General features: G+C 49.0%; 10 protein-coding genes across 10 annotated transcripts; 5 read left to right on the plus strand and 5 right to left on the minus strand.

The window, feature by feature from the left end:
• Window positions 1–920: 920 nt before the first annotated feature.
• On the plus strand, window positions 921–1,874 carry N7503_002631 (isoflavone reductase family protein; the record flags this gene model as incomplete). Its single annotated transcript, XM_057062178.1, has 1 exon — window positions 921–1,874. The coding sequence occupies one exon, from the start codon at window positions 921–923 to the stop codon at window positions 1,872–1,874; it is 954 nt and encodes a 317-aa protein (XP_056926140.1).
• A 675-nt stretch (window positions 1,875–2,549) lies between these two features.
• chsB (chitin synthase class II) lies at window positions 2,550–6,158 on the minus strand (the record flags this gene model as incomplete). Its single annotated transcript, XM_057062179.1, has 3 exons — window positions 2,550–3,641; window positions 3,696–5,604; window positions 5,926–6,158. 3 exons carry the CDS (start codon window positions 6,156–6,158, stop codon window positions 2,550–2,552), a joined length of 3,234 nt encoding a protein of 1,077 aa, XP_056926141.1.
• An 870-nt stretch (window positions 6,159–7,028) lies between these two features.
• Window positions 7,029–8,021, minus strand: N7503_002633 (DUF1774 domain-containing protein; the record flags this gene model as incomplete). Its single annotated transcript, XM_057062180.1, has 3 exons — window positions 7,029–7,228; window positions 7,291–7,730; window positions 7,798–8,021. 3 exons carry the CDS (start codon window positions 8,019–8,021, stop codon window positions 7,029–7,031), a joined length of 864 nt encoding a protein of 287 aa, XP_056926142.1.
• Window positions 8,022–8,937: 916 nt separating this feature from the next.
• On the minus strand, window positions 8,938–10,008 carry N7503_002634 (inositol monophosphatase family protein; the record flags this gene model as incomplete). The annotated part of the gene is made up of 1 exon (XM_057062181.1): window positions 8,938–10,008. The coding sequence occupies one exon, from the start codon at window positions 10,006–10,008 to the stop codon at window positions 8,938–8,940; it is 1,071 nt and encodes a 356-aa protein (XP_056926143.1).
• Window positions 10,009–10,514: 506 nt separating this feature from the next.
• lap1 (putative aminopeptidase) lies at window positions 10,515–11,795 on the minus strand (the record flags this gene model as incomplete). The annotated part of the gene is made up of 3 exons (XM_057062182.1): window positions 10,515–10,748; window positions 10,810–11,556; window positions 11,616–11,795. 3 exons carry the CDS (start codon window positions 11,793–11,795, stop codon window positions 10,515–10,517), a joined length of 1,161 nt encoding a protein of 386 aa, XP_056926144.1.
• A 775-nt stretch (window positions 11,796–12,570) lies between these two features.
• On the plus strand, window positions 12,571–13,814 carry N7503_002636 (uncharacterized protein; the record flags this gene model as incomplete). The annotated part of the gene is made up of 3 exons (XM_057062183.1): window positions 12,571–12,964; window positions 13,035–13,545; window positions 13,607–13,814. The coding sequence occupies 3 exons, from the start codon at window positions 12,571–12,573 to the stop codon at window positions 13,812–13,814; spliced, it is 1,113 nt and encodes a 370-aa protein (XP_056926145.1).
• Window positions 13,815–15,858: 2,044 nt separating this feature from the next.
• Window positions 15,859–17,533, plus strand: N7503_002637 (uncharacterized protein; the record flags this gene model as incomplete). Its single annotated transcript, XM_057062184.1, has 2 exons — window positions 15,859–16,922; window positions 17,140–17,533. The coding sequence occupies 2 exons, from the start codon at window positions 15,859–15,861 to the stop codon at window positions 17,315–17,317; spliced, it is 1,242 nt and encodes a 413-aa protein (XP_056926146.1). The 3' UTR covers window positions 17,318–17,533.
• Window positions 17,534–20,432: 2,899 nt separating this feature from the next.
• Window positions 20,433–21,065, plus strand: N7503_002638 (double-stranded RNA binding motif domain-containing protein; the record flags this gene model as incomplete). Its single annotated transcript, XM_057062185.1, has 3 exons — window positions 20,433–20,490; window positions 20,568–20,627; window positions 20,860–21,065. 3 exons carry the CDS (start codon window positions 20,433–20,435, stop codon window positions 21,063–21,065), a joined length of 324 nt encoding a protein of 107 aa, XP_056926147.1.
• Window positions 21,066–23,819: 2,754 nt separating this feature from the next.
• On the plus strand, window positions 23,820–24,104 carry N7503_002639 (uncharacterized protein; the record flags this gene model as incomplete). Its single annotated transcript, XM_057062186.1, has 1 exon — window positions 23,820–24,104. The coding sequence occupies one exon, from the start codon at window positions 23,820–23,822 to the stop codon at window positions 24,102–24,104; it is 285 nt and encodes a 94-aa protein (XP_056926148.1).
• Window positions 24,105–24,490: 386 nt separating this feature from the next.
• Window positions 24,491–26,321, minus strand: N7503_002640 (uncharacterized protein; the record flags this gene model as incomplete). The annotated part of the gene is made up of 8 exons (XM_057062187.1): window positions 24,491–24,817; window positions 24,880–24,964; window positions 25,035–25,204; window positions 25,264–25,770; window positions 25,827–25,908; window positions 25,958–26,036; window positions 26,089–26,221; window positions 26,280–26,321. 8 exons carry the CDS (start codon window positions 26,319–26,321, stop codon window positions 24,491–24,493), a joined length of 1,425 nt encoding a protein of 474 aa, XP_056926149.1.
• Window positions 26,322–26,343: the final 22 nt, after the last annotated feature.

Consider the following 26,343-nt stretch of genomic DNA (forward strand, 5'->3'; position numbering starts at 1 on the left):
AGACCAACGCCTTTAGATATCAGATAACATGACAGGACAATGATACTTATAACCATATCTCAATTGTGCAGTTGCGCATGAAGCCGCAGGCGAACAGAAGCAGCGGTGCTGAGAATCAAGTGATGGCAACGATAGCTGCCACATAGCCATTAATAGCGAAGGGGCGGGCTGACAATTTGGCCGCTTCCGAGACTGACAAATTGATAGCAACTATTTCCGAGCTGTACATGCGGGACTATGCGCGTAAGGGGTCCATTAGGTGACCGTGTAGTCATCGTATGGGAAATGTCAACTCTGATTATCTGTCTAGTGCTCGCGATAAATGATTGCTTTCCAAGCTTCCATTTGCCAACGATATGACCCACAAGACACCACCAGAGATGGACATTGCTTTGGGTCTACAGTGGGTTATAGAATAGCAGGGGATGCGTCATATAAGCTGATTGGCCCGCCACTCGGCATGCAGCTTCACTGTCGGAAACCTTGCAATAACATAGTAAGCCTATTGAAAAAAGTTTGGAAAGATCAAAATTATATGCCTAATCGTTCTACCCGAAGCTTTTCATAGTGTCGGAAAAACTTGCAATAATTTGGTAAGCCTGCGAAATACCGAGACTGTCGACCCACCAGTCAACACAGTTGGCCTTTTACCAACCACCTTCTTTTGATCTCTCGGTTTCTGCAACTGTCTTCAACTTATTCGAAATTACAAATCAATACCTTTTGCAAACGAATGCAGCAAATCAGAGATGGCGTTCGATTGTCCAAAGTTTTTGCAACCACGTAAGCTCGATGAGTGGAGTGCAGCGATCATGTATGGAGTGCTTATAAAAGGTACCTGATACTCCAAGTCAACCATTGCGCTCTGCACACCTCCGACTCTTCAAGTTAACCAAGCAAATCACTCCTGATACATCATCATGACCTTCACCAAGCTCATCATTGCCGGAAGTACCGGCTACGTGGCCGACCATGCGCTTCGAGCCATCTCAGCCTCGACAACGCCCAAGTTTGACGTCACTATCCTGACTCGTGTTGATAGTGGCAAGGTACCATCGTCTGCACCGGGTGCAAAGATTATTCCAGTCGACTACAATGACCACAGCGCCCTTGTACGCGCTGTCATGGGAGCCGATGCAATTCTCTCTTTTATATCCGGTCCTCCGTCGAAGGTTATCGACCTTCTGTTGCTTAAAGCAGCACAGGAGGCTGGGGTCAGACGCATTTTTCCATCCGAGTACACTTTAGATGTCCTCCACCCGAAGCAAGTGTCTCTTTTCACTGAGGGTGGTGATTGGCCGGAAGATACTTCGCCAGTAGTTACTGCACGCAAGTTCCTTGCCCTCGCTGACGAAGAGGGGCCTACAAGCTTCACAACGCTTTTATCATCTGCCTTTATTGACGCATGGCTGGAGGGCAACTTTGGCTCGTTTGATCCCCTGAACCAAAAAGTAACAGTGATTGACAGCGGCGATCACTACTTCTCTGGATGTTCGTTGCCCTTCCTCGGGGCGGCCATTGTTGCCGTACTTCAGATGGACGAGGGAAAGACCAAGAACAGACGTATTCCAATCGCCGAGTTGCAGATGACCATGAACCAAGTTGCGGATGCCTATAATGAGGCAACTGGCGTCAAATTTGAGAGACTTCGCGTCACGTCTCAACAATTGATTCAGCAGCGCAACGCAAGCCTCGAGGCTGGGAGTCCTTTAGATGCACTTTTCATCGCTACTCACTTAGGTGCTTTTGATGGGAGCGGGGCGGCTGATCTCAAGGATGGCTTGGAGTTCGATGGTGATGGGTTTTTGAATGTGAGGAGACAGACTCTCATGGGAATAGCGGTCAAAGCTTTACAAAAGGTGGGAGCGGCCTGAGCAGCATTTCATTGCCATGCAATGCAGCCCGTTGAAGCTGCAAGGGGATAGTTGACAAGCTTGTAGGCTCCTTAGGCTTCAAGGGGTGCGAGAATTGACATGGAGAACTTGCAGAATGAAGCCGTAAAGTAAAGATGCCAGTCAGTAATGAACTGTTTGTCAATACACCTTCGTTTTCAGACTTTAATCCAACTTGCATTTGACCTTATGTGATGACTCAATTGACATCTAAAGTGCGCTAAATAGAGGTCATGCCATCTTAAAATTATTAGCTACTTATTGGCCTTGTCGTTGGAGCCGATTGCGAGGCTGGAGAACCCCTCTAGATTGCCCTAAGACCTTATATTAATCTAGAGCGTGGATCATCTAATTGCATAGGTCTGCGGCCAAAGAGAGGTATATTTATATACGGAGTAGAAGAAAACAATTCGTTCAAAAATCTCAACATTATCAACACATCATTAACATTTGAAATGAGATTCAAAGCGCATAAGTACATCCCTCAATAAGCATAGACACATGAAGGTTCTTTTCAAACCCAATATCGTATCAACAATTTCCATCATGAACCAAGGAAAAAAAGTGATAAACGCCGAAAAAATAGGAAAATCATAAATCAACTCCAGAGATGATTAGAGGAATGAGATATCACAAAAGCAAAACATAATGCGAGATCTACTTGCGCCAGAACATCGCTTTTCCAGCTGTCCGACCAGCGGCCCATCTAGCCTCATTCATACGATCCTTGAAACTCGGCTTGCCGCTGTACCGGACAGGCTTCTGAGCAGTGCGCTCACTTGCGCCGGTACTACTTCCACTGAAAACGCTGGGAGCGAAGTTCGTGAGGTTTCCAGCGTCGAACTTGGTTTTTGTTTCGACGATCTTGTGGATTAGGTGCAAAAGGGCGTACGTTGTTGAGCCAACGACACGGATCAGGGCAAGACCGGCCACAGACCATAGAATGATTGAGAGGTAGATGTTTGTGCCGCCCGAGTCTACACCATAGATCTGGGTGACGACCATGGCAAGAACAAGGTTGGCTATCATCCAGACTGCGACCATGTACGTACGCACGGCACGGTAGTAATCTTCTTGCATTTGGGCATCGCTGAGTGGGGGCTCGGGAACCTCGAGGCGATCACGGAGGTTGCGGAGGGCAGCATCGTAGCCACTGTCAATATCGAGTTGCTCTGATGGCATGTCCAGCAAGACGGTTTTGCCGTCGATGGTCTTTGCAGTACCAAGATCGCGGTTGATGACGTTGTCACCTTTTGTACCCCAAGTAACATCGTGAGTGTTGCAGAAGGCGTACACCTGCAGTGTGCAGATGTAACTTGGCATCAACAAGAAGTATTGGAGTGAGGAGGTAATCATGTGCCATGGGTCGAGGTAAAGGATGGAGATGTAGAAGTACAGGCCGACAGTTGACAACATGGAGATGACAATTTCCATCAGCAAGGTGCTGCTGACTGTGAGGGAACTATCGCCAACTCCTGCACGCGCCTCCAACTCCAGTACCAAGAGATAAAGGGTACAGAAGATGGTGTAGGCCATGATGATAGCGTAGACGATGAAACTAGTCAAGTAGAGGTTCTTGGCACCTTGCGGACGATTACCCAGAGAAATGATGAACTGCAGGCACATGGTCAAGGTGCAGGCATAACGTAGTACATAGAAAATCCATTTGCCCATATTGTGGCCAAAAGGATCAAGTTTTTCGTCAGTCAAAGAGCCAGCGATGAAGTAGAAAGCCAAGTAGAAATTTGCCTAGAGCCATGGGTTAGTAGCGCTCCTATCAAGGACAATTCAGAGAAAACTTACCAAACCAAAGTAGGTGAAGAGGAGGTTGAAGAATTGGTACACAAACTCAATGTGAAGCAAAATTTTACGACCAATACTGTGATCAGTCTTCCAGATCTGGCTAGCATTGACGTTGGAGTACACAGCCGCGAAGAATGCACCGTTCAACCAACGTCGACGTTGCGAGATGAACTCAGGAACGGTATCCGGCACATCAGTCTCACCAACGGCACTCTTGACGAACTTCAACACCCACTTCTCTTCTCGTTTGGCGACCAACTCCCAGCAAAGAATTCGGTCCTCGGCCAGGTACATGTTGGCAGTGAAGACATCAGCATCCTGACCGTGAAGGGTTTCACCCTTGAAGTACTGGTTGAGGGGGCCATTGCCATCGGCATCGTTCTGGAGAGCGAAGAATCGGTAGGCACTGAGCGCACCAGGTAACACAGTAATATAACCAAAGACAGACTCTAGGGGCTTGTCCAAAATGTTGGACATCTTGTATTCGAAGTTCTGACTAGCCACGAGAGGGTTGAGCAGACCACGCATGCCCTTGCCCTTACCGGCTTTAATCTCTCCGGCAGCACCGGCGACGTTGGAGTCATTGTCAAAGGCCTTCCACAAATGATAACAGGCAGTAGGATCTGGCTTAGTACCAACATCAAGAAGAACACAGATGTTGGGCTGGAGGGCGCGACCGAAAGCGTTAAAGAACCAACGGTGGGAGTTCAACTTCTTTTGGTTGTGCTCCTTCAGACAGAAAATAACTTGACAAGGCACAATACCCTTCTCAGCTCCCTTGAACTTCAGATCAGAGTCGAGCGATACCTGAGTGGTGTACTCGTAGACGTGGGCCTGGACCTCCTTCTGGTTGACAACGTTCTTGGCAATACCCTCTTGGTAAACACCAAGAGCAGCCAGAGCGTTAAGAGTGCGAGGGTGGACCTTCTTACGACCATCAGAAATAATGCAGACGACAATCTTCTTCCATCCGTCTTTACCCCAAGTACGAGACTTGGTACGGGAGCACAAGTGGCTGATGTTACGCATGACACCATGCATAGTTCGGGTGAAACCGATCTCGTCTTCGTTGTACATGGTAATACAAATAAACAACTCAGTCTCACGAGCAGTGCTGCCGATCTGCTGTCGAAGCTTGTAACCACGGCTAGTAAAGTCGTCGGGGTCGGAGGTCACAGCGGTGTATCTCATATGAGTGAACTCACGCTCATCGCGGCGAGGAAGGAAACTGTGCAGAATGGTGGGAATCTTGCACTCCAGGATCAGTTCACCATTAACCAGCTGAACCTCCTTCTTCGACACCTGAGCATCACGGACACCTCGGCGAGCCTGTTTGTCGGGGGCGGGACCGTAATGCATATTCGGATCCAGGCTGGCTTCATCATATTCCTCATCTAGATCAATCTTGGACATAGCGTCCTTTTCGTCGCCCATAAAAGTTGATTCGCTCTGGAATGATCGTACACTGCCGCGGGAGTTGTGGCTGATGGTCTGGCCACCGCCACCAAAGGGATCACCGAAGGGGTCTTCGCTCATGTCGCCAATATCGATGCTGCTATCTGCTCCCATAGATGCGGTAGGCCCAGAGAATAATGGAGCCGGGGGCAGTGGTCGTCGAGGACTACCTGTGTAGCGTGAGCTCGAGGTACCCGGTCGAGGACTGCCATTGAGATCGGCGCGTTCATATCCAACGCTCGAAACAGATGGAGGTCGAACATGTCCTGGGCTCCATGGTCGAATGGGAGACCCTGTGCGTGGCGGTATTGATGGGTAGACTGAAGGGTCGGCTAGACTGGCAGTTGGTGGGGGCATATTCGGGACGCCAGACAAGCTTGACGCGGGACGTGAAGGCGAGCTGGCGCTCGGTACCTGGTAAAATCGACTATCATATTCTTGTGTTTGTCCGGTTCTATTCCGCAATCGCCCGTTAGTTCGAGTTCGTGGTCGTGACGGACGGTCCATTGTGTGCATGTGTGACAATATTGTCAAAAGTTGGGGTGAATGGGGCAACGTGATAAACAAGTGCTAAGTATGCACTGTTTATTGCCCGCCAAACTCGACCAACTTTTCGAAATGATAGTCCTCCGTCCAAAAGCGGCTCATTCCTGAGCAGACAATCAAGGACGTGACACTTCCATCGGTCTTTGCTTTTGGTTTTGTCGTTGGGGCAACCACTGGAATGCGGCATAGGAGAAATAAGGTACTATTTGAGGGAGTGAAACAAACTTACGGAGTTGTGTCAAAGTCTTGGTCATAGACTTGGTTATAGCCTTGTTGATAGAATGGCGAGCCGGCTGTTGGGCTTTCGCTCAAGTCACCATACTCCTCACCACTAGTAGGAAGCAGGCGCATTGTCGGGCCAGTTTGGCGCGACGGAGATTCTGCTTCGGATAAGAACGAAGAAGTCTCTTGGTCATAAGACGGGGGCTCATCCCCGAAGCTGGAGGGCGGGTGACGATTCATGATTGGAATATGTCTGTTTTCGTGTGTCTCAAGTACTCATAGTAGTATCGTATGTGGGGGGTATCGTTTAAACAAGTTGCAAAATAGCACACACTGCACGTTTCTCAGCTACCAGCACCGAGACAGCGGGATGCGGTAGTTCTGACAGGTTGACAGTTGCGTGAGTTGATGGTTTGGACGAAGAGGAATGTGGGCCGGAAGGAATGCTCGCAAAGAGATGAAAAGAGGAAGATAAATCAGACAAGGCGAGGGAATGATATGTGATGGAATAGTCAACGGCAAACAAGTCTGGCCCGGTTCATCCGTGCTCGATCAACAAAGTGGAGGTGGATCCCGTCGCCATGGCAACGCATTTGCAAGGGAGTTCTTCTGCACGGGGGAGTCGATAGAAACTCGTGAAAGACATCTTCGATCCCAGTACTAATTAACTAGTTACATCAATTTAATATTAACGGCCTCTGTCTCACTCTAAAACAGTGCTTGAAAAATTCACCCGTTCGCGTTGCTTGGGGATGTAAACATGCTACCACTCTCGAACTTAGAATTAGTCTCCACCCAGTGGGTCCGAGACACCGAGCTGCGCAAGCTCCACGTTGAAAGTACATTAAATTCATTGATTTAATCCGCAGATAACAATAAGCTAACCCAACCCAGAATGTATGACGACTGCAAGTGAGAACATATCATTATTCAGTCAAACATTAACGAATCATCGAACCATCATAAGCCATCCACGCGGCAACATCCATATCCGACTAGCTTCATTTTCCCGTCCAGCTCCAGCTCCAGCTCCAGATCCAACCACCTCAGTGCTTGCCCCGGACAAACACAATTACAATTTGTCATCATAATTTTCCCCTTCCTCAAAACTTACACTCCTTCGTTGAGCAAAGGCTGTCTCTCGCGATCGGTGCTCTCGGGGTGGACGACACGACGGAACAGCGAGTCGCGTCCAGTATACTTAGTAGTCGAGATATATAGTGAGACCACGGTGAAAACGCCGAAGACCACAAAGGCAAAGATCCATTGCAAAGCAATGATCTTGATCGAGAATTGCTGAATCGCCAGCGCTATATATAGCAATTAGTACTGCCCGGTGTGAGAAATTTGAAATATATAACCGTTGACTTACACAAACTGAGGAAGCTGAGGCAGTATCCCAAAATATAATCGTCACGCACTGTGATATGGAACAGTCCCACAAACAGGATCGCCCAGATGAAGATATTGGCAACGATACGGCCAGGTAGGTTATGGCTGTGGACAGCCACAGCCCCGTTCCAGAATAGTGCGAAAATGGTCCAGGCATAAGGACCTGCGACAGCAGAGAGGTGCACGAAATCTGGCAGTTTCGCGTGGCGCCAGTAAGCAATGCCCTGGTTGATGAAATGGGCCATCAAAATAACCTCGGCACCCCAGAAGTGGTTGCGAGTCCAGAGCGAGATCCAGGCGAGAATGAATAGGTTGTTGAGGATAAAGTGGGTGGCTACATTAGCAGCAGCAGCCACGATGGCAGCCTCCTTGTGAAAGAGGTGCCACACATAGCTAAGCTGTGAGAGGAGCAGGAGGACCCTGGAGGCAAGAGGTATTAGCTCGACTCATACCCCGAGTATGGTCACAAAATATATCTAGCACTCACCAGTAGATTTCGGTCGTAGTCTTATTCTGCGTAAAGGGTGTGTTATGCTTCTTGGCCTGCTTCCAGATCTTCTTGCTGTGCTTAGTGTCATCTGGCGAGTGAATGGAGTAGTAAATTCCAACGATGACGACCAGCGCCCATGTGAGGGGTACAAGGACCCGGTAGGTATTTAGCGCATGGATATTATGCGTCTCGCGACGAGCAAAAGGATTGTAGTTCGCCATGGTGAAGATTATCGATGACGAGGAAGGAAAAAAATGTACTCTAAGGGGCGGGGATGGCGTTATATACAGGCAAATTTTTGGATCCCCGCAATATGGTCTGATGACCTACAGCCCACCACTCATATTGCAGCTAGGAGTTACAGTGGCCAGATTCGGGTACATCATGGAAAGTATAATGATGTCAAAATGCTCTATCTTATCCGGTCTCCCGCACGTACCAACATTAAAGTTGGCAGCTTGAGACCCACTAGAACCAAGTTTTTGTTCATTTTGGTTACTAAGTGTAGGCAGCAGAAAATGGACCCTGATGGTGCTTTCGCGTTTCACTTTTTCAATGGGCGCAGGGGATTCGTACTGCGAGTAGCAAGTGCGACAAAGCTGCGACACGAATGGCGCAACTCGCTGCTCGTGGTGTTGATCGGCGTGCACGGTCCTGCGCTTTGGAGATCAACCTGGGGTTAAAAGGTAGGTAGCATGTATGAGCTGCGAGCTGAATTGCCTTAATGTTCCACAGAAATATTGAAATGAGAAGAAAAGAGTTTATATACACCTGAAATGTGATTCATCAAAATTGTTCATTAGTCCTCATTTGACCTTGCATCGAGAACAATGTGTTGAAAGTCTACATAGAGCTACACGAAGCTGAGGACCTGGGGGAACGCGGGGCAAGGGGCCAAAGCTACAAAGTAGACAACACTTTATCCAAATGTTTGATTGACTCAACATAAACTATAAATGGGGAAAATCTGATCCAAACTGGGTATCAAACATGCCTTGCGTGCTGGCTGTCCGCTGAAAAAGAAAACTCGGCGCCTACAACGCTTGGCGTTTCATCGTATTTATCGTTGCAAGTTGATTCGCTTTGTATGGTGTATTTTCTCAAGGCACCGGGGGGTAATTTCTAAGATTATCTGGCTCACTGATTGGCTTCCCGTACAGCCCGAACAGCCTCCAGGATCCGGCTATGAATGGATGCAGGCGCCACAACCATGCCGTGGCAATCAGCCAAAGTCCGACCCAGGCCGCAATCGACTGGCCGGCCGTCCAGATCTGTCACAACACAGCCAAGCTCCTGTGCAATCAACATCCCGCCAGAGTGGTCCCAAATTTTCGATCGGTACGATGACTTGAGGGGCACTTTGATGAAGGAGTTACATCCGCCACGCACGGCGATGGCGATATACCGCATCTGAGCGGACCACAGATCGACTTCGTTCGGCCAAGGGCACGTCAAATGCGCTGCGATTTTCTCATGCAGATCTAGTCGCTGGGAAGTCGACTCCTGCGTATCGACGAATCGCACCTCGCTGCCCTCTGTAATCTGTGACACTCGCTCAAGCTGCTCTCCAGACAAAAGCGCACCTGTCCCCATCGGCTGGATGAATGCTCCCTGTCCTGCGATCGCAGTCAAAAGCAGTCCGTATCCATCACGGTCCACGAGATCCTCGGCCACGCGCCCGGACCCAAGATCTAAATTCGGGCAGCCGATGATACCGAGCTTCTGTTCTCCGTCCTCAACGAGCGATAGACAAACAGCGTACTGCTGTCCGCGAATGAACGTCGCGGTACCGTCTACCGGGTCAAGTGTCCATGCCCGCGTGCCGCGCCTGCACTGACCGCGAGCGCCCAGATCAATCAAATCGAGCAGCTCCTCGCGGGTTTGTGGGGTATATAGAAGCGCCTCGCTCGCTTCGTCGTCCAGATGAACGGATGTGGCAAGCTCCCATGTGCGCTCGAGGAGGATGGGGTTCTCGCGGAGGGCTGTGGCGTCTTCTTCACCGACAATGTCGTCGTTCGGGAAGGTATGGTGGATCGCAGCGATAATGGAGGCTTGTGCGGCGAAGTCAGCAATAGTCACAGGTGAGTCATCGCTTTTGCTTAGAGAGCCCTTGTCGACTGCGGAGAGTAATTGTTTTGTAAGGAGCGCGGCTCGCTGGACGGCCAGGCTAGCCAGATGGAGCTCCTGTGTGTAGGCGTGTGAGCTCATTTCCGCGATATTGAGAGGTCAATTCCAAAAATGCGTCAGATGCTTCAGACGCGATGGTTCGGGTATTAGGTAGATGTATAGCAGAGAAGGTCTCCAGGTGGAGTTGAATCGTCGAAAATGTGATTGTTTTGTGTGAAGCTCTTTTAAATGCCGCGAACGTCGAAATATATTTGGTCCATCCCGCTATCTCATATATAGTCACGTGTGTGGGAGCGCCAAATGCGTCATCGAACCCACAAGGTTCCACTACGGTGAACGAATATAAACAGCGAGTTCCAAATACGAATATGATCAATTATTCAAGAGATTTAACCGAGAAATAAGTATGATATTTAATCTTGTTTGGTGCAGAGCCCAAAACCAGACACGAATCGGATGCCAAACCAGTGACGAATCTACGATCGCCCTGATCTGCAAATAAACGAAAGCCAAAAGGTATATCTCAAGAACGCCGGTGCAGGGGAAAAATGGACATAACAGGCATAGAGGTCGCTATCGAGCTGAACTCAGAAAGAGGCAAATGCCAGCTCGTATGCAAAGGCCAAGCTCATCTTGGCATGCTGCAACATGTGATCAAAGCTAAGGTACTTGATCAAGTCATCGGTGGAGTGGATTCTCTTGTCCGAATTCTCGAACTGAGACTCAATCACAAAGGCTGAGGGGTAGCCGAACCGGCTGGCTGAAGCATGGTCGGAACAGGCATAGCCGCACTTGGTCTCGACGTAAGGGATATCGCAATACTAAGCGGGGCCAAGTCAGAAAAGTGGATCTTTGCATGTTAATTGATGACAAGTCACTTACAGTGGTGATAACTTCCTTGATGAATGCAGTGAGACCTTGGTCGACGTAGTCGACAATGACGCCCACTGACTCCGGCAGGCCGGCATCCAGGGTACCCTGGACATACCCAGTCATGTCCTGCTGAAGCATGGCCTTGATTTCGCGGTGATCCTTCTTGTACTTGGAGAAGATGGCCTGAGAGCCGAGAAGGCCTCCCTCCTCCGCGGAGTACCAGTGGAACTCGATGGTGTTCTCTGCCTTGCCCTGGGCAATCGCCTCCGACCGCAGCAGGGTTCGGAACGACTCAAGGATCGTGACGGTTCCACTTCCATCGTCATCAGCACCTGGAGCAGCCAGGATTGAGGGGAGGAACAGGTTGATGCTGTCCTGGTGGGCGCCCAGCACCACAGTGTTGTTGGTCTGACCCGGGATGCGGGCGATGATGCTAAACTGACCCCATGGGTGGTCGAAGCGCTCCACGGTTGCGCCGTACTTGCTAGCGCCTGAATCGTGTACCACGGTGCTGACCTGATCAAGCAGCCATTCAGCAGACTGGATTCCGTACTGGGACTTGTAGTAGCGGGTGTGATAGGAGGTGAAATGCTCCAAGTTCGCCTTCATATTGCTCTTGGAGAGTTCATCCGTTAGTGGCACCACAGCTTCAGTGTGCTGCATCTGGCCCGGGTACCGGACGACGCGCGTTGTGTGAAGAGCACCGTAAGATCCAGACTGGAACTCATCAGTCACATCGATAAAGTTCACTCCATCCTGTACAGCGAGAACGAATGATTAGTAGCGGCGAGAGATGTTTGAATTAAGCGACCTACCAATTTCAATGCCCACTTCTCCTCCTCAGTCACCCAACGGGTGGTGTATGGGGCCAACTCAATTAGCCACTTGGGCTGCTGAGTGTTTTGGACGATTGACGGCCCCAGCGGCTCCTGGGGGATCACCGCAGCCAGGGCGGTCGAGACCGTTGCGCTCAACGCAAGTGCCAGGAACTTCATGTTGAACCTGCAGGGTCGAAAAGATAAAATTTAAGGATAACGAATCGGAAAGAATGAGCAGGTGACGAGGTTATAAAGAAGGCGAGAATTGCCGCAGGGTTGGGGGCCGAGCTTTCATGCGCCTACGTATCGCAGAATGGAGCTCGCCAAGCCCCTTCTTGCCTATTTCGACCCCGCGCTAAACAGGGTTATTAATAGCGGGCAGCCTTGCTCGAAGTAGAGAAGAAAGTGATAGCTATGATCCCTTGATTATGATGATATGAAGTATCTAAATCCACCTTTTCCCTGTTCTTTGATGATGTTACCCCTTCATGAGTACTCCCCACTTAGAGTCATACCAAGTCTCACGGAATGATTTTCGCGCGGGGATTATTGGGTGGAGAGGTGCCGTCTCCACTTTGCCTGATTAGTCAACTCTTCTCGTGAGTCACCGTGCGGAGTTCGGCATGATGCTCAGAGCCTTGCCTCTTCTAACAACTGTTCCACAGTTAAATGGGGCCAGATCGTAGCCGAAGGATTTAAACCAGGAATTAATACGATCCAACCCGAGGTTCACAATCACGGGATTTCTCGTGACTTTGATCCGCTCTTTCCTGAATAGGCATCCAGGGCTAGGGTTTATCAGTGGTCCACTTTCCGCCAATCAACGCGCTATCTGTATTCCCGTGCAGCCGTCGCTTTATCTCGTTATCTCGCGTCTCGAGGGTCCTTGTCCTTTGAACCTTACATCATTATCCCCTCTCCTTTCATACCTTGTAATCTTAACCTATACAGAATGGCTATCCATCCGAGACTACGACCCCAAGCGTCACAGGGAAACCTGTCACCACAGCAAACTATGGCTATCTCCTCGTGGACCGAACAGGCCTCCGCGTCCCTTGAGAACCTGTCCCTCTCCGAGTCCCGCCCCGCCACTGGAGCTGCGGAAACGACACCGACACGGTCAGGGCTGCGGGGAGCAACTGTATCCCTTTCGATTCCCCTCGACGACGAAGCTCCGCCTTCCCCTTCCCCGCAGGCCAAGGTGATCAACCCTATTGCGGAGACACGCTCGATCCCGACTGTCAGTTTCCGGCGCCGAGAGTCGGAGCGCAAGGATAGCATGAAACGGCGCGAGGCCTTGCTAAAGGGTAAAGATGGCAGTCGCCGACGACAGCGTTGGGAGAATGGTGGGTGTCTCGTTCCCTGGTCCCCATGAGGATCAAGATCCGGTGGGCCGAGGAAGCTGACGTATTGAAGATCGCTTGTTGCACAACCCGTGGGCCGAGCCCCCAGCTCCACAGGACTGGGTCATTGAGCCAACCTACACACGCCACGATCCAATGCCCTACTACCTGGCGCCGCTCTGGGAGGTCCACTATGCTAGAATGGCAGACCATCAATCGGCCCGCAAGCATGCGGCCAAGACCGCCAGCCTGAAGCACCGCGTTCCCAAAGACCTCCGGTCGAAACTGAAGCACGCGCGCGCTGCTCGTGGTATGCTTCAAGATCTGGAAGATGACATTCGACTTTTTATCCGGAAGTGGAACGAGAAGCAGCAGTATCTCCAGAGCGAGGGTCTTGAGGATGCACCCGAGGATGACTCAGAAGACGAAATCGTCTTTGTTGGTCGCAATGGGCAGATGCATGATTCCCCGGAGCGAAAGCAGAAACTGGAGCAGATGCGTCAAGAATTAAACTTGCATCATGAACGCGATGGTGAGAAGATGGTATTAGAAAGTTTGGTGGATGACCGTGGAGCGGCATTTGGGTAGGTTTGCCTTCGGGGAATATCATCTCGACGATCCAGGGCACTGACCTCATTCTTTTAGGCGCTGGCTTGTGCACTCCATTGCATCATACTACGGGCTGTATACCTGGTCTGTGACTGTCGGCTCCCCTGCTCGTCGGGAAGCCTATGTAGGTGTCCGACCACCAGGCCCTAGCAGTCGAGCTGGGCTCATCACTCATCCTGCTTGCCAGTCAGAGTTGATTCAACCGGGCGAGGAGCTCCCCCAGCCCCTCTATGCGCAGGTCTAGACGTTGGTGATTTCGGCGTCTGCCAGATTGAGTAGACTTGCTTCCTTTGAACATTCATTGGGTATATATTTCGGTTCTCTTTAATGATGCCATGCTGGCAGGGTCCAGCGTTGGCTTGGGTGATATTCTTGTTTGCATATAAGGTTTTATTGGACATCTTATCCCCATGGCGCGTCCGAGGAGCTGTAGAAGATTCCAGTGATGACGATGTCGCGCCTAGACAAACGACAAGACTAGCGGTGAGACGTAGATTTGAACTGCAATGAAAGCGGATATGACTTCAATGTTGTCATGGACCGTATTCGAAGGTTCGGACCTGACGCATTGAAATTCTCCGCAAACCTTCTATACTGTCCGTGCGTATCGATCTCAGACTGTATGTCGTCACCTTAGTTCATCATGAATGTTGTGGAGTCCAATTTATCTGATTCACGATGGCACGATGGAATGAGGGGAAACCATTCTCCCGGTTCTCCCCTGTCTTATGCCGAGCTCCGTCATCCGTCTCTCCGAGCCATTCCCGGGACTTAGGTACCAGCGAACCTAATAATTTTCCGACCCCAAGGAACACAAGGTACAAAGCGCCTCCTTGTCTATATCAGACTATAATATATCCCTCCTACCTGGTAATGGATGATAAGGCGTACGCCGACATGAGTAGCATCACCACGATATTCAAAAACCAAAGATCGGTTTCGGATCGGACCGCGAAGCCTCCACCATCAAGGTCTCCGCCATGACGTTCTTGGGCATTCTATACGAGCCCGACCCATGCAACCTCAAAACGAAATGGAAACGAGATCCCGAACAGGTTCGAAAAAGAATGGACGATCAGACCCTGCAGCCTTGTCTGTGACTTAATGATCGGGGAGGAGAGGGGGCCGAAGCCCCATTTCCAGAAGGCCTGCGCCCGTACCGCGTGTCCAGACCTGTTCGGTGCACTGATCGCTCCGCGCTCACTGGTCAAGGATGGTGGGGAAGGCACACTACACATGATACCAGAAGGTTAGGAGGGGGTTCGGCAACGAATAGAGATCCGCCACACCAGAAACACTGAGCTTCTTGCTCCCAGACTTCTAACCTAAACCGCCTTGATCGGGAGACGCATCACACAGCTGGTCGTTTTAGGCAAACTCCGGGTATACCTTGATTCTCATAGGTAGTTTGCTTCCCGGTGGTGAGGCGACTGGCTTTTTTGTGCTTGGTGATTTTCATTTTCGCCCCTTGTCTTGGGCTTGATTCGTCGCTCAGAGGGTTCAGATGTTGCAGCTTGCCGGTGTTGCCTGTACAACGAGATAATTTCTTTTTTTTTCAGGTTGTTTTTATTATTTTTTTGAGTGGTTTCTTAGAGATTTGAAATGGGAGGCAGACTTGGTTTAGGGAAGTTTGAAAGGGAGGTTCGTGAAAATACTGTAGTAGAGGCCCGATCGACAAACATTGGGTAAAACCGGTTGACAGAGACATTCCCTTCATTCTTAGTGTCCTTTGTTCCATCTACTGCGTAAATACTCCTCAGAAACGTCCAAATACCTCTGCCACATTCTCTTTTATTTGATGTTTGGGTATACATACACTGCCCCTCTTTAACTCTCCACTTTTCCCCATCCCGTTGGGCTTATGATCTTACTACCTGATCCGTTCCTCTCGCTCTCTGTCCTTCTCTAATTCTACTTCGGACCAAAACTTTTAATCCCTGCAACCTTTCGAGTGTCATATGATTCTGGACCAGGCCTATTCTCTCCGATATACCCCTGATCATTTCTCGCGTGGAATCTCCCGAATTCTCTCCCTTCTCATGCCAGCCCTCTGAAGTGGCTCTAGGTGCGTCATGGGAATCTGACGACCCCACAGTCGTATTTATTGCATCTCGGAAGATCGACTTGGTTCCTAGTCGTGTTTCGGATTTCTGGAGATCTTTCTCCTGATTCTATCGCTGTAAAAGCGTGATCCTAGCTTTCTTTTCACCTAACCACATCGACTTTTGTCAGAATCTTATCGCCATTCAGCTTAGGTTTCTGCAAGGTTATACAACGGAACTACAGTCATGGGTTCTTCTTATAAATCATGTCAAGACCGGACAGGGAGTGGAGGTAGCTCAAGCTCGACAGACACAGATGGTTCTATCGAAACAAAAAGTACAACACCAACGCTGTTTAGTGCTGGAACAGTCTCAGCGAAGCACCGTCCCCGGCACGAAGAATTTAAAGATGATGGACCTCGTGATTCAGTCTCAACTTACGCATCGACGACCCGATCCGCGGCTGACATCCCCCCGGAAGAGCCAATGTATGAAGTTGACGACCGCCAAGAAAGCTTCTTTCCAACTGATGCGCTCTCCTCAACACCTTCCTCCTTTGCGACATTATTCCCCTCAACACGAAGATTACTCATCCGACATGACGATGCAACGATTGACGGGAACATGAACTTACGTGTAGACACGGTTGTCCCCCGTCGTGGTGGATACCAACAAGACGTGATCCTCTTTCATCTTCGCATGTATGATCTCTTCTCAAGGAAATTCTCCTTCCGCCGCTATTGCCGTGACTCGGGCCGAGAAGTATGTCACTCAATCCGGAAAGAAGCGACCTCTGTCCTCCACAGCGCTTCAGGACAACGACGCCGCTCATTGGGTAGCGTACTAGCCAGCTTTCGACCCGGATCGAGTGGACAGCCAGCGCCAATTGCGGGCGATCTCAAGCGCCAAAATTCAGGATTTGAGAAACAACATCACCGTTCCACGAGTGATGAAGTAGGATCGAACAGTGAGAAGGGACCGGCGCTCGGTGATACCATTTTGATGGAATTCTCCAACTATGCTCACGTGGAACTTCGACGAAAAGGCTCTGGTGCGGCAAAACGGTACGAATATGAATATTGGTCCACGAAATACCAGTGGCGACGCGAGTTCCGGAAAGAGGGTGATCTGCGTGAAGTGTCGTACTATCTCGTGAATACACGTACATCCAACACAATCGCCCACATGGTCCCGGAGATCATGACACCCCTGGAAGCGGTCGAGGAGGAAAGTAAAGGTGGCTGGATACCACCGTGTTCATTGTGGATCAGCGACACATCCGTTTATGAAAGGATGCCTGACATTGCCGAGTAAGTCGCGTTCACATCCCTTGTTTTCTTTTCCCTATCGTATCACACCCTCCCTAGTCTAGCCTCATCCTAGTCCCACTCTTCAACCCAACAACACACCATGCACCCCTGTCCTTCTTTACCCCTCTCACCCCTCAGCTCCACCTCTATTCGTTACAGATTGCAGTGGCTGCATTGCAGGGCGATAGCGAGGCTGACGAACCGGTTCCTGTTTTAGCGTCATTGTCGCAACAGGACTAGTGGCTCTCGTGGACGATTGTATTCGCCGCCGTTGGCATCACGAGCGTCGCGTTCCATGGATCCTCCCCGCACGATCCTCGCTCACTAAAAGTCTGGAACGCATGGGCCCACGTCGATTGATCGGCGAGGTCCTCCAACGACGGGGATCAGCCTAGATTAGACGGGGATTGGCGATCAAATTCGACAGAAACAGGTACAGTACATATAAGATGCATGAATCATGAGACACCCATGAGCTGTGAGCTATGAGCTGGCTTTTGCCATGGATGGTACTTTTATTTTTCTTCATTAAGAAATCTTTTTTTTTTCTCTTCACCTGATCTGCATCTGGTCTAGATGCATTTACGATGTTTATGACAGGGTCATGATGAATTTATTTTCTTGGAAGTTGCTGATTTTGCTATTCTTCCCCTCTTATTGCGGGTCCCTTTTTTCTTTTTTCTTCCTTGTCGTCGTATACTTTGGGATCATGTCAGGCAAACGTGCATCGGAGATCCATCCGACCTATTCCGATTTTTATCTATTGGATAGCATGTACGGAGGCTCGGGAGGCGTTGGGCGGTTCATCTCTTGGAATTGGAAACATTGGAAACGAAACAGCAGGTTATGTGGCATCTTTTTCCACCAAGCATTGACATCTAGCATCATGATTATTTGACTTAATATTTTTTCCCCCACCTTCTTCCATGGTTCAGGTGACTATTGTCTTCTAATCAGTATTTGCCTCTTCGGGATTTGCATCTACATGACCTCCTTCTGCGCTGCTCTGCTGGCGATGCATACCGTTGTAGTTGAAAAGCCTGACCGCTTCTCACCAGACCAGGATAAGCTAGCTGAACAGGAATATATTTGCTTCTGTTGCATTGTTGTCAAATTTCTAGCCTCACCGACAGAGTCCGACAAGGATAAACCAAGCTAGTGAGAAGGAAGGCGTAATCAATCTACATTTACCCGTGGACCAAAGCTATGACCGGATGAAGGAAGAGCATCCCCCGCTAGCGCGAATGTGAACCATGGAACCAGTGAAGAAAACCTCCACTTCAAATTAAAACTAAACCCCAACCCATCACAATCGGCCTATTTATATTCTAGCCCGGTCAATCGATTGGCTCTGAATGAATCTTTTTCAACGCCCAAGTATTGAGACAAGAACCCTGATGCTGCCTGAGTTGATTAAGCTTGTGCGGGGCAAGGGCGCTTACTGGGAACTCGTGAAACGTTGGCCCAGAGCCAAACGTTAGTCTCGGTTGTTTTTCTATTGTGTTCCCACTCCTCGAGCTAGTTTCGTCTACCGGGCGGCTTTATAGCCGCATGATGAACCATGGATCATGGAGGCTGGGAACCATGGAACCGCACCGCACGGCCACAGTAGCAGAATCATCATACTGCAATGTATGAGTGCCCAACTTGATCGCTTTGCCAAAATGCGGCGAATCGGACCCGGGCTTTCCGACTGGAATGTAGTTGTGAGGCAAGAGTGTTTTTTAAAGATGTAGTCTACTTGGGTTGATTTTTTACTCCTGGTTCGAAAGTCCTTAGAGTAGTCTTGGTTCTTTGTTGGACCCCACAACTATAAGGGCGGTTGCGATGCAGGGCCAGCGGGTAGAAGTTATGAGGAGCTTGAACTAGGTATGACCTACATGCGGCGTTGCTACCGAAGTCCCTAGCTGTAGATGCCTCATGTACGTCGTGGAGATGTGGAGATGCACATTGTGGCACAGGTGGTAGCGAACTGGCGTTCCTTGGGCCTCCCCTAATGGCTTACTATTTGTTGTCCATGTTATTTTTGGGGACAATTCGGATGTTGTTTCCATGGTAGTTGATCCTGGTCGCTATCTGCAAAGCGGCCCGGTGGTTGACGGGTCCTAGTTAACTCCACCTTTCCATTTTTTCAGATACCTCGGAAAAGAGAGGAGAATGCCAGAATGCGAACTTCCTTGTCATGGCAAGGGTCCTTTTACAATCCGATGAGCTGGCAATACCTAGCTTCATGAGTTGTTATTTTTTCTTTTATTATTTTTAATTTCTTTTTCTTTTATGCAGCCCGACTAATCTATATTGTCAAGGCTTTTGGGTTTGGCATATTGGTGAATATACTGGGGTTTTGGAGTAGATTTTTTATTTTTATTTTATTTTTCTTTCAATTTCGCTTTCTCGGTACTTTTGGGCATCAGAGCCATTCGTCATAAGCTACGGGGGACAAAGCCCTGCTCCGGCTCCGCTTGGGCAGAGATCACCCACAGACATATCTTCCGCCACCATGCAATTCATACACAGGGTTTCTGTTCCAGAAACTAAACTATTCCCACCGATTTGGTACACGTCCATGCACCAACTCAACCTAACCTCACTTTGGCTTTTAATGCCTGGACGATGAGGCAGTGACGGGGCGGCACAATATCATCAACGTGGGGTTCTCTGAGTTGTTCATCGCTTCATCCAATCCTGAACCTCCCCGTCATTTTAGGTATTGAATATTTTGTCTTTTTTTGATTATTCTCTCTCTATTGCCCCTGTTCACTTTGATGTATTTTTTGCATATGGGTCTAGGTCTGGATCTGGATCTTGTTCTTGATTTTTTGGTGTTCTTCCCCGAGACTAGCCAAGTTTTTTTTTTTTCCTTTTCTAATTCTTCAAATTTTTTTTTTCCCCGGCCTTTCTCCCTTGCCTTAGTAGACGAATGGCTGTCACATTATTCATTGTGGGCTGGATCCTGCAGTGGGACATCCTTACAATCTTTCTTTAACCCTTACGGCGTCCTAGCGTTTCTTCAAGGGTTGGTCTGGTCGTGCGCCGGCCCGTTCCAGCTTGCAGCCTCAAAATGATCCGCATGTCCCGCACCAGTGAATAGGGAGGGGGTACTCAGGCTGACGCTGTGCCATGTACCCATTACTATGCATAAGCCCGCTTGGTTAGTTGGGTTTTCCCGTTAGGCTCCATGTTTGTCAAAAAAATAAAATAAAAGAGGGGGATTGGATGAAACCCGAATGGAAAAAATGCCCATTCGGGTCAATTAATTATTTGAATTTATGTTGATGATAATGGCCCACCGTTTATATGACTCCCCGCATGTCCATCACCGAGGGGCATTTAAAAAGGTCACGCAAGAATCCCGTCCATTGAGCTTGCATTTCTTTATATTCACTCCTGGACTTCATCTGCTTCCGTCATCGTACCCTCGACTCTAAATTCCTCTTGGATTCTCAATTGATCTCAATTGAGAAAGAGCTGTGATCTAAACTTTCACTCGTCCATTCACTACATTGAACCATGTCACTGCCAGCCAGTCCTTCCAATCTCGCATCACCGTGGCAGGATCGACTCTTAGGTAAGCCCAAATCAAACTGATGGAAGGCCCTAGGGGACTCCGAATTCTGGGAGCTCTTTCAGCTGACCAAACGAAAGACCATTGCAGACGCACTAAACTAGCAGCCCCTATCTTCAATATTGTCTCCGATCGGCGAGGTACCTACCCCGTTTTCCTTTGCTTCCTTCCCACCGTCTTTTCATCCCAAGAACCCCACTATACCTGCTCTTTTTGTCTATCTGTTTGATGGGCTTGGCTCCATACCCTGCCTGGACTTTGACCACTGCGTCGGCATTGCAGGTGTGGAGCTACGGAGAGGAACCCGTACACCGACTTTTAGTTCCGAGAGCTTGACAGCGGATGCTAATCGCCCTTGCGTCGGAAATGTAGGAGGTCGAACCGCCTGGTCTAGTACCGTCCTCGTCCAAGGCCGAACAGTCGCCGCTCGCTACTGGTATGATGGCCAATACATCAACAATGCTAAAGAGGATGCCGCCGAGGTCGCCCTCGGACAGCTGCAGAATCAAACTCGTGTGCCCACCGTTTACCCAGGTCAGGTCTGGCGACAGGACCTCGGTAATAGCAACGGGGCTTGATTCTCTCTATCTATGACTTGAATATTTTCTTTTGTCCGGGAGGCATTTTGTTTGTTTTTTGATTCGAATGTGCGCTGATGTGCGTGTTGACCTGCGTTCTCATTGTTTGTTGAGGTCCTTGTCCCTTGGATTTTCATTTTTTTTTTGGCTTTTTACTTTTATTTTCTCGTGTTCATGCTGCTGCGCATTGTGCCGGCCCACAGCAACACACAGGTCCTTACTTTTGCTCTCATTTGTTCGTTGTTTATGCGCAATGCAGGTCGAAAAAATCACCACTCACCACACCTCATTCCCCTCCTGCGTCGAACGCCCTTTTTTGCCTTCCTCGGGTCTCGGATATGCGCGCCCCATTCCCCGGTGAAAGGCTGATAGTCGGCTTGCTGCAAAGAAATTTGCAGAGAAATTTCTTCACCGTTCGGATACGCGGCCTTGGATTACGTGGATTCGGGCAGAAGAGGAGGAAAAATAAGCAAAAATTGGGCGTAAAGATACGCTTGGATGGGGACATGTTCATGGGCCCTCGTTTGCGCCATTGATCGACTTCTTCTTCGACCTACGTCCTCAATACCCTGCAACCTGGGCTTCCTTTCATGAAACTTCCCGTTTTGTTGTGATACCCAACTCAATTCCAACTACCCCAGGAACGGTGTCTTCTCTTATTTGCCCCACTCGTGGTGCGGTGGATTCTCAGAACCTTATGGTTGATACCGATACCGCCGTTCTGCGAATTTCCCGAACAAAGCAGATTTTAAGCAGATCCCATGACCTTCATGAGAATCAGAGGAGGACTGGACTGAACCGAATCGGATGCATTGGGCTGAACTGGGTTGACATGACCAGGAATGTCCTTCTAGTCTGCTGTCTGTGCGTGCCATGATCCTCGCCACTGGTGGAAATGGAATCGGTGAAGAAGTCCAGGGCTGTGGGGCCCTCCCGCCAGCCACCCGCATGACCATGGCCCGAACGAAAGACTGTGTCTCTCTGCACCCGGGATCGTATTACTTCTATCTCAGACACCTGTCGATGGATGAGTACGGGAATTTTGCGATACCCCGCTGGGGTGTACCTTATACTACCTAGTCCCAGTGATATCACCTAGACGGGACTAGGCTCGGCATTGCTATTGATTTTGTTCTGGAGCACTATATGCGTCTGTGTTACCCGAAACGGAAACAAGGTCGTTCAGATTTCAAACCAGGGACGAAACCACGGCAATCGAAGTGGTGAAAGTTTGAATTCCAGGAACAGGATTCTTGGAATCGCGAGGTTTGAGGTTTATTTTATTTCTTTTCCAAGCATAAAAGCATTCTTGCTTGCTTGTTTGATTTATTTTACTTCGATTAGGTATAGCTTTGGGGGTGGGTATGATACGGGAGTTTTCTTTGGAATATTGTACGGCTTCGGGATATGTCATTTGGACTGGATATGATCTTTTACACTGTTTTTCTTTTGTCTCTTCCTTCCTTCTTACCTGCCTTGAACCTGGTATCAACTGTCAGGTGTCAGGGCGAAGTTCTCCAAATTGGTTGACATCGCTTCAGCTATAACAATTATCGACAGGACATTTTCTAATCAGATCACTTTTTCTATGTTTATGGATTTTCGAACTCACTGTTCTTTGCAAGGCTCGGTGGCTACTCCAAAATATCTTTATCACTGTAGCTTTGGAAATGAATTTAAGCTTTTGTTTGTGTTACTTTGCCATGTGCATGGCAAACCAGAAATTCTCCGAGATGTCGTACTTTGGTTCCCGCTATTCATCAAGGTGGGAACGAGAAAACCCCGGATCAAAAAAATCACTAAGATTTCGGAGGAGCTTTTTAATTGAACACCACAAAATTGGCTGAACATCCTCACTATCCACATTTCAAGTAGCGCAGTATTCCAGATTCGGAGAGTAATATTATTGAGGAACATACCCAAGTACCTACTAGCTCACGTCACTCTGTAGACTACGCTGGAATATGAAGGTGATTAAAAGTGATACCCACTGTACCTCTTCTTACTTATATCATGACTCTAATGAAGCGTTATCTTGTATATTGACGTGAATTATGCGAAGGTGATGCGATTTCCACTAATACTCGAGATAGCATTCCTTTCGATTACAATGACTGCGCTACTTGAAATGCGGTTGGTGAGGTTGTTTAATTAATTTGCAGTGTCCAATTATCGCGCTTCATTTCGGAAGAGGATCCCAGGTTCTCAAAAAGCCGTGAAATGTCTTGGAAGCCTTTGCGAACGAATCGTGGAATCCCACAAACACCTGAGCAACAAGCCCCGACTCCCCGTGTCAAACACGAGGCCTTCAAGCATAAGAATAAGTTGGAGCGTAGCCTCCATGAGCCAATCAAAAATTCCATGAGTTCATTAGTATGGTTTCCACAGCGAGGCTACACTTGATTGCCTAAAACCCTCCTGAACACTAATTGTTGCGATTAGCCAATCATTTTCATTCACTTGCAAACCGCCCCTGGCGAAGACCCGTGCCCACGCCCCGAGATGTTGCCCGAGTCATGCTCAGCCTTGTCCGGGCGAGGTGGGGGCTGGGCTGTGCCATCACCGTAAAACCCCTCTAAATCAGTATCTCCTGGTATATATACAGTAAAGTGCTTCAACAACTCATTGCGACTTTACCTCCCCACGCAAATAAGCATTGGCGCCAAAAAGAAACCAACGCTGGAATTCTGATTATCGACCTTGACCAAAGCTCCAATTGCTAGAAAGAGATCTTTGAGATCCTGAAGCTCGAACATGTGTTTCCCACAATCTGGCATGTTGAAACCTCAATCTCCTCGCCGGGAGGCTTACGGCAACAACTACGATAGATATCTTCAAGATTTGCAAAGATATCAGAGGGCACTTGAGGAATACCACAAAGACAAAAAGAAGCGTCGGGCCAGACATAATGCCCACAATGCTGGTTTGATTGGCGCCGCAGCCGCAGCTAGTGCCGGAGCCAGTGCCGGAGCCAGTGCTGGAGCCAGTGCCGGAGCCGGTGGTGGTGGTGGCGGCGGCGGCGGCGGCGGCGGCTGCTAGATACACATCTGGTCATCGAATACGAATTTTGAGCTTTTACAGAAGGGCTCAAGTTTATTGGCTTGCATATTGTGATCTGGTCTTATGTATGGGTCCCGTCAAGGTTGTAGGGTCCATTCCGAAACCTTGCATCTCAAGCCCCCCCTACATTTGTACAATAGAAAGTGACAACTTGTGATACCACTCTACAAAGCCACATCTCCCAAGATTGTGTTGATATCTATCAAATTCTTGCAGCAGTAAGCCTATGGGTATATTTGGAACAAAGCTACGGACAGATTATATACCTCCTGCATACCGCCACATGTCATAAATCCCCTGCCGCTCCGCTTCCAGGTCAGAGTCTGACTCATTTGTCATATTCCAGACCCACCCAGATGAGCTATCTAATATGCAAATTTCTTCCCGCTTCCATCGGAATTACCCCGTTTATTCCTCCACCCGTAATACAGTCTCAAGAGGATACATCCAGCCGCCACAAAAAGAAGTAAGGCGGCATTAGTCCAGTGGCCTGTAGGATACCCCTTCTTTTCTTCATCAGATTTATAGATCCACACACCAACAATTTGGCCCGGTGCCCCAAATGAGATGTTTAGTGCAATGGCCAGACCTGCTCCGGCCGTAGATCGCAAATTCGATGACAGCCAGCCGAGGAGTGGGGGTATGCAGGCGAATGCTCCGGCGGCTGCAACGATGAGGCATCCGTAGCGATGCTGGTATTTGTTAGTATGTATTTTTGGGCTCGATTTGGATGTTTTTTTCCGAAGTGACTTACAAGGTATGCTTCTGCTGGAAGAACGGCCGAGGCCAGAAAGCCCATTGCGCCAATAAACGCGAAAAGGGCGGAATGGAGACCGCGACTAGGATGGTCAGCTTGATCGCGACTACTATTTGATTTTTATGATAGACGGGATGATAGACGAGACAAACCTATTGAAGTGATCTGCTGACCACGCAACCACTACCGTCACAACGTATGCTACTGCGTACGGCGGCACCGTCATGAGCTGTGCTCGTAGATTAGAATATCCCAGACCAGCAGTGATGGCAGGAGTGAAAAGTGAGAGGCTCGAAAAGGGTGTGGAAATGCCAAAATAAACCTGCCAGTATGCATGAGTTGAGTGAATCTCACACAATCGTTTCCACACGACCAACATACCGCATAATGAGCATACAAACGCCAATCGACAAGAACAGCTTTCGCATCTGCCCAAGACATAGCACTTGCAGAACCATGTGATCCCTCGGCTTGTAGCCGATATGCCGCGAGCTCCTTCTCCTCAAAAGACAGCCAAGGCGCAGTTTCCGGATAGTCTGGCAAAAAGAACCAAACCAAAATAGAGGACGCACAAGAGGGCGCTCCTTCAATAATGAATAGCCATCGCCAAGCGGAGAGTCCATGTGCACCGTTCATATGACCAACACCATAGGCGATTGCGCCGCCAAATGCACCGGCTAGTGTTGCAGAGGCTAGGATCAAGGCCACCCGCATCGATCGTTCGGAGTTCCGATACCAAAAGGTCAGGTAGTAAACGAAACCTGGGAACAGTCCTGCTTCCACAACACCCAATAGAAAACGGATACCAGTCACTTGGGCATAGGTATGAGCGCCACCAAGGCCCATTGTAATTGCACCCCATGATAGCATGAGGAAGGCGATCCATCGCTGTAATTGTTCAGTATGATATCTTAAATGTTCAAATCTGGAAGGCTAAAGCGTACACTTGGTCTGAGCTTTTTCAAAAAGTAGTTTGACGGTACTTCGAATAATGCATAGGCAATGAGAAAGACCATCAATGCAATTCTGGCTGGGTCAGTTCACCATGTTACAGTGCGAATCTAGAGTTCCTCACGTATACTGATAAGAGGTCATGCCCGTCTCCGTAAGAAGATCATTGCCAGTGTTCTCATTCAAGATTTTGGCATTTCCCACTATGGGTTAGTATTCATATTATTCAGACTCTATTGCAAGTCATTGACACACCAATGTTAGATCGATCCAAATAACATAGCAGGTAAATCGCTGCGCACAACGGAACGATCCTTAAATCCTGTTTCCATACCAAAGCCTTCTCACGCGCATTAAGGACCGGATCCCTGGAATCAAAGTCCGAACTCTGGGCCACATCAGCCACCGAAACTCTCATTCAAGCCCAAGGTTGTTGTGGAGCTTACTGTTACCGCGTGCTCAATGTCTTCTGGAAATTTCTCGGCCATGATGTGGTGCAAATTGCAAGGA

The sequence above is a fragment of the Penicillium pulvis genome (genome assembly GCF_028828015.1).
Source record: "Penicillium pulvis strain IBT 33274 chromosome Unknown contig_12_segment0_segment0, whole genome shotgun sequence".
NCBI classification, from domain to species: domain Eukaryota; kingdom Fungi; phylum Ascomycota; class Eurotiomycetes; order Eurotiales; family Aspergillaceae; genus Penicillium; species Penicillium pulvis.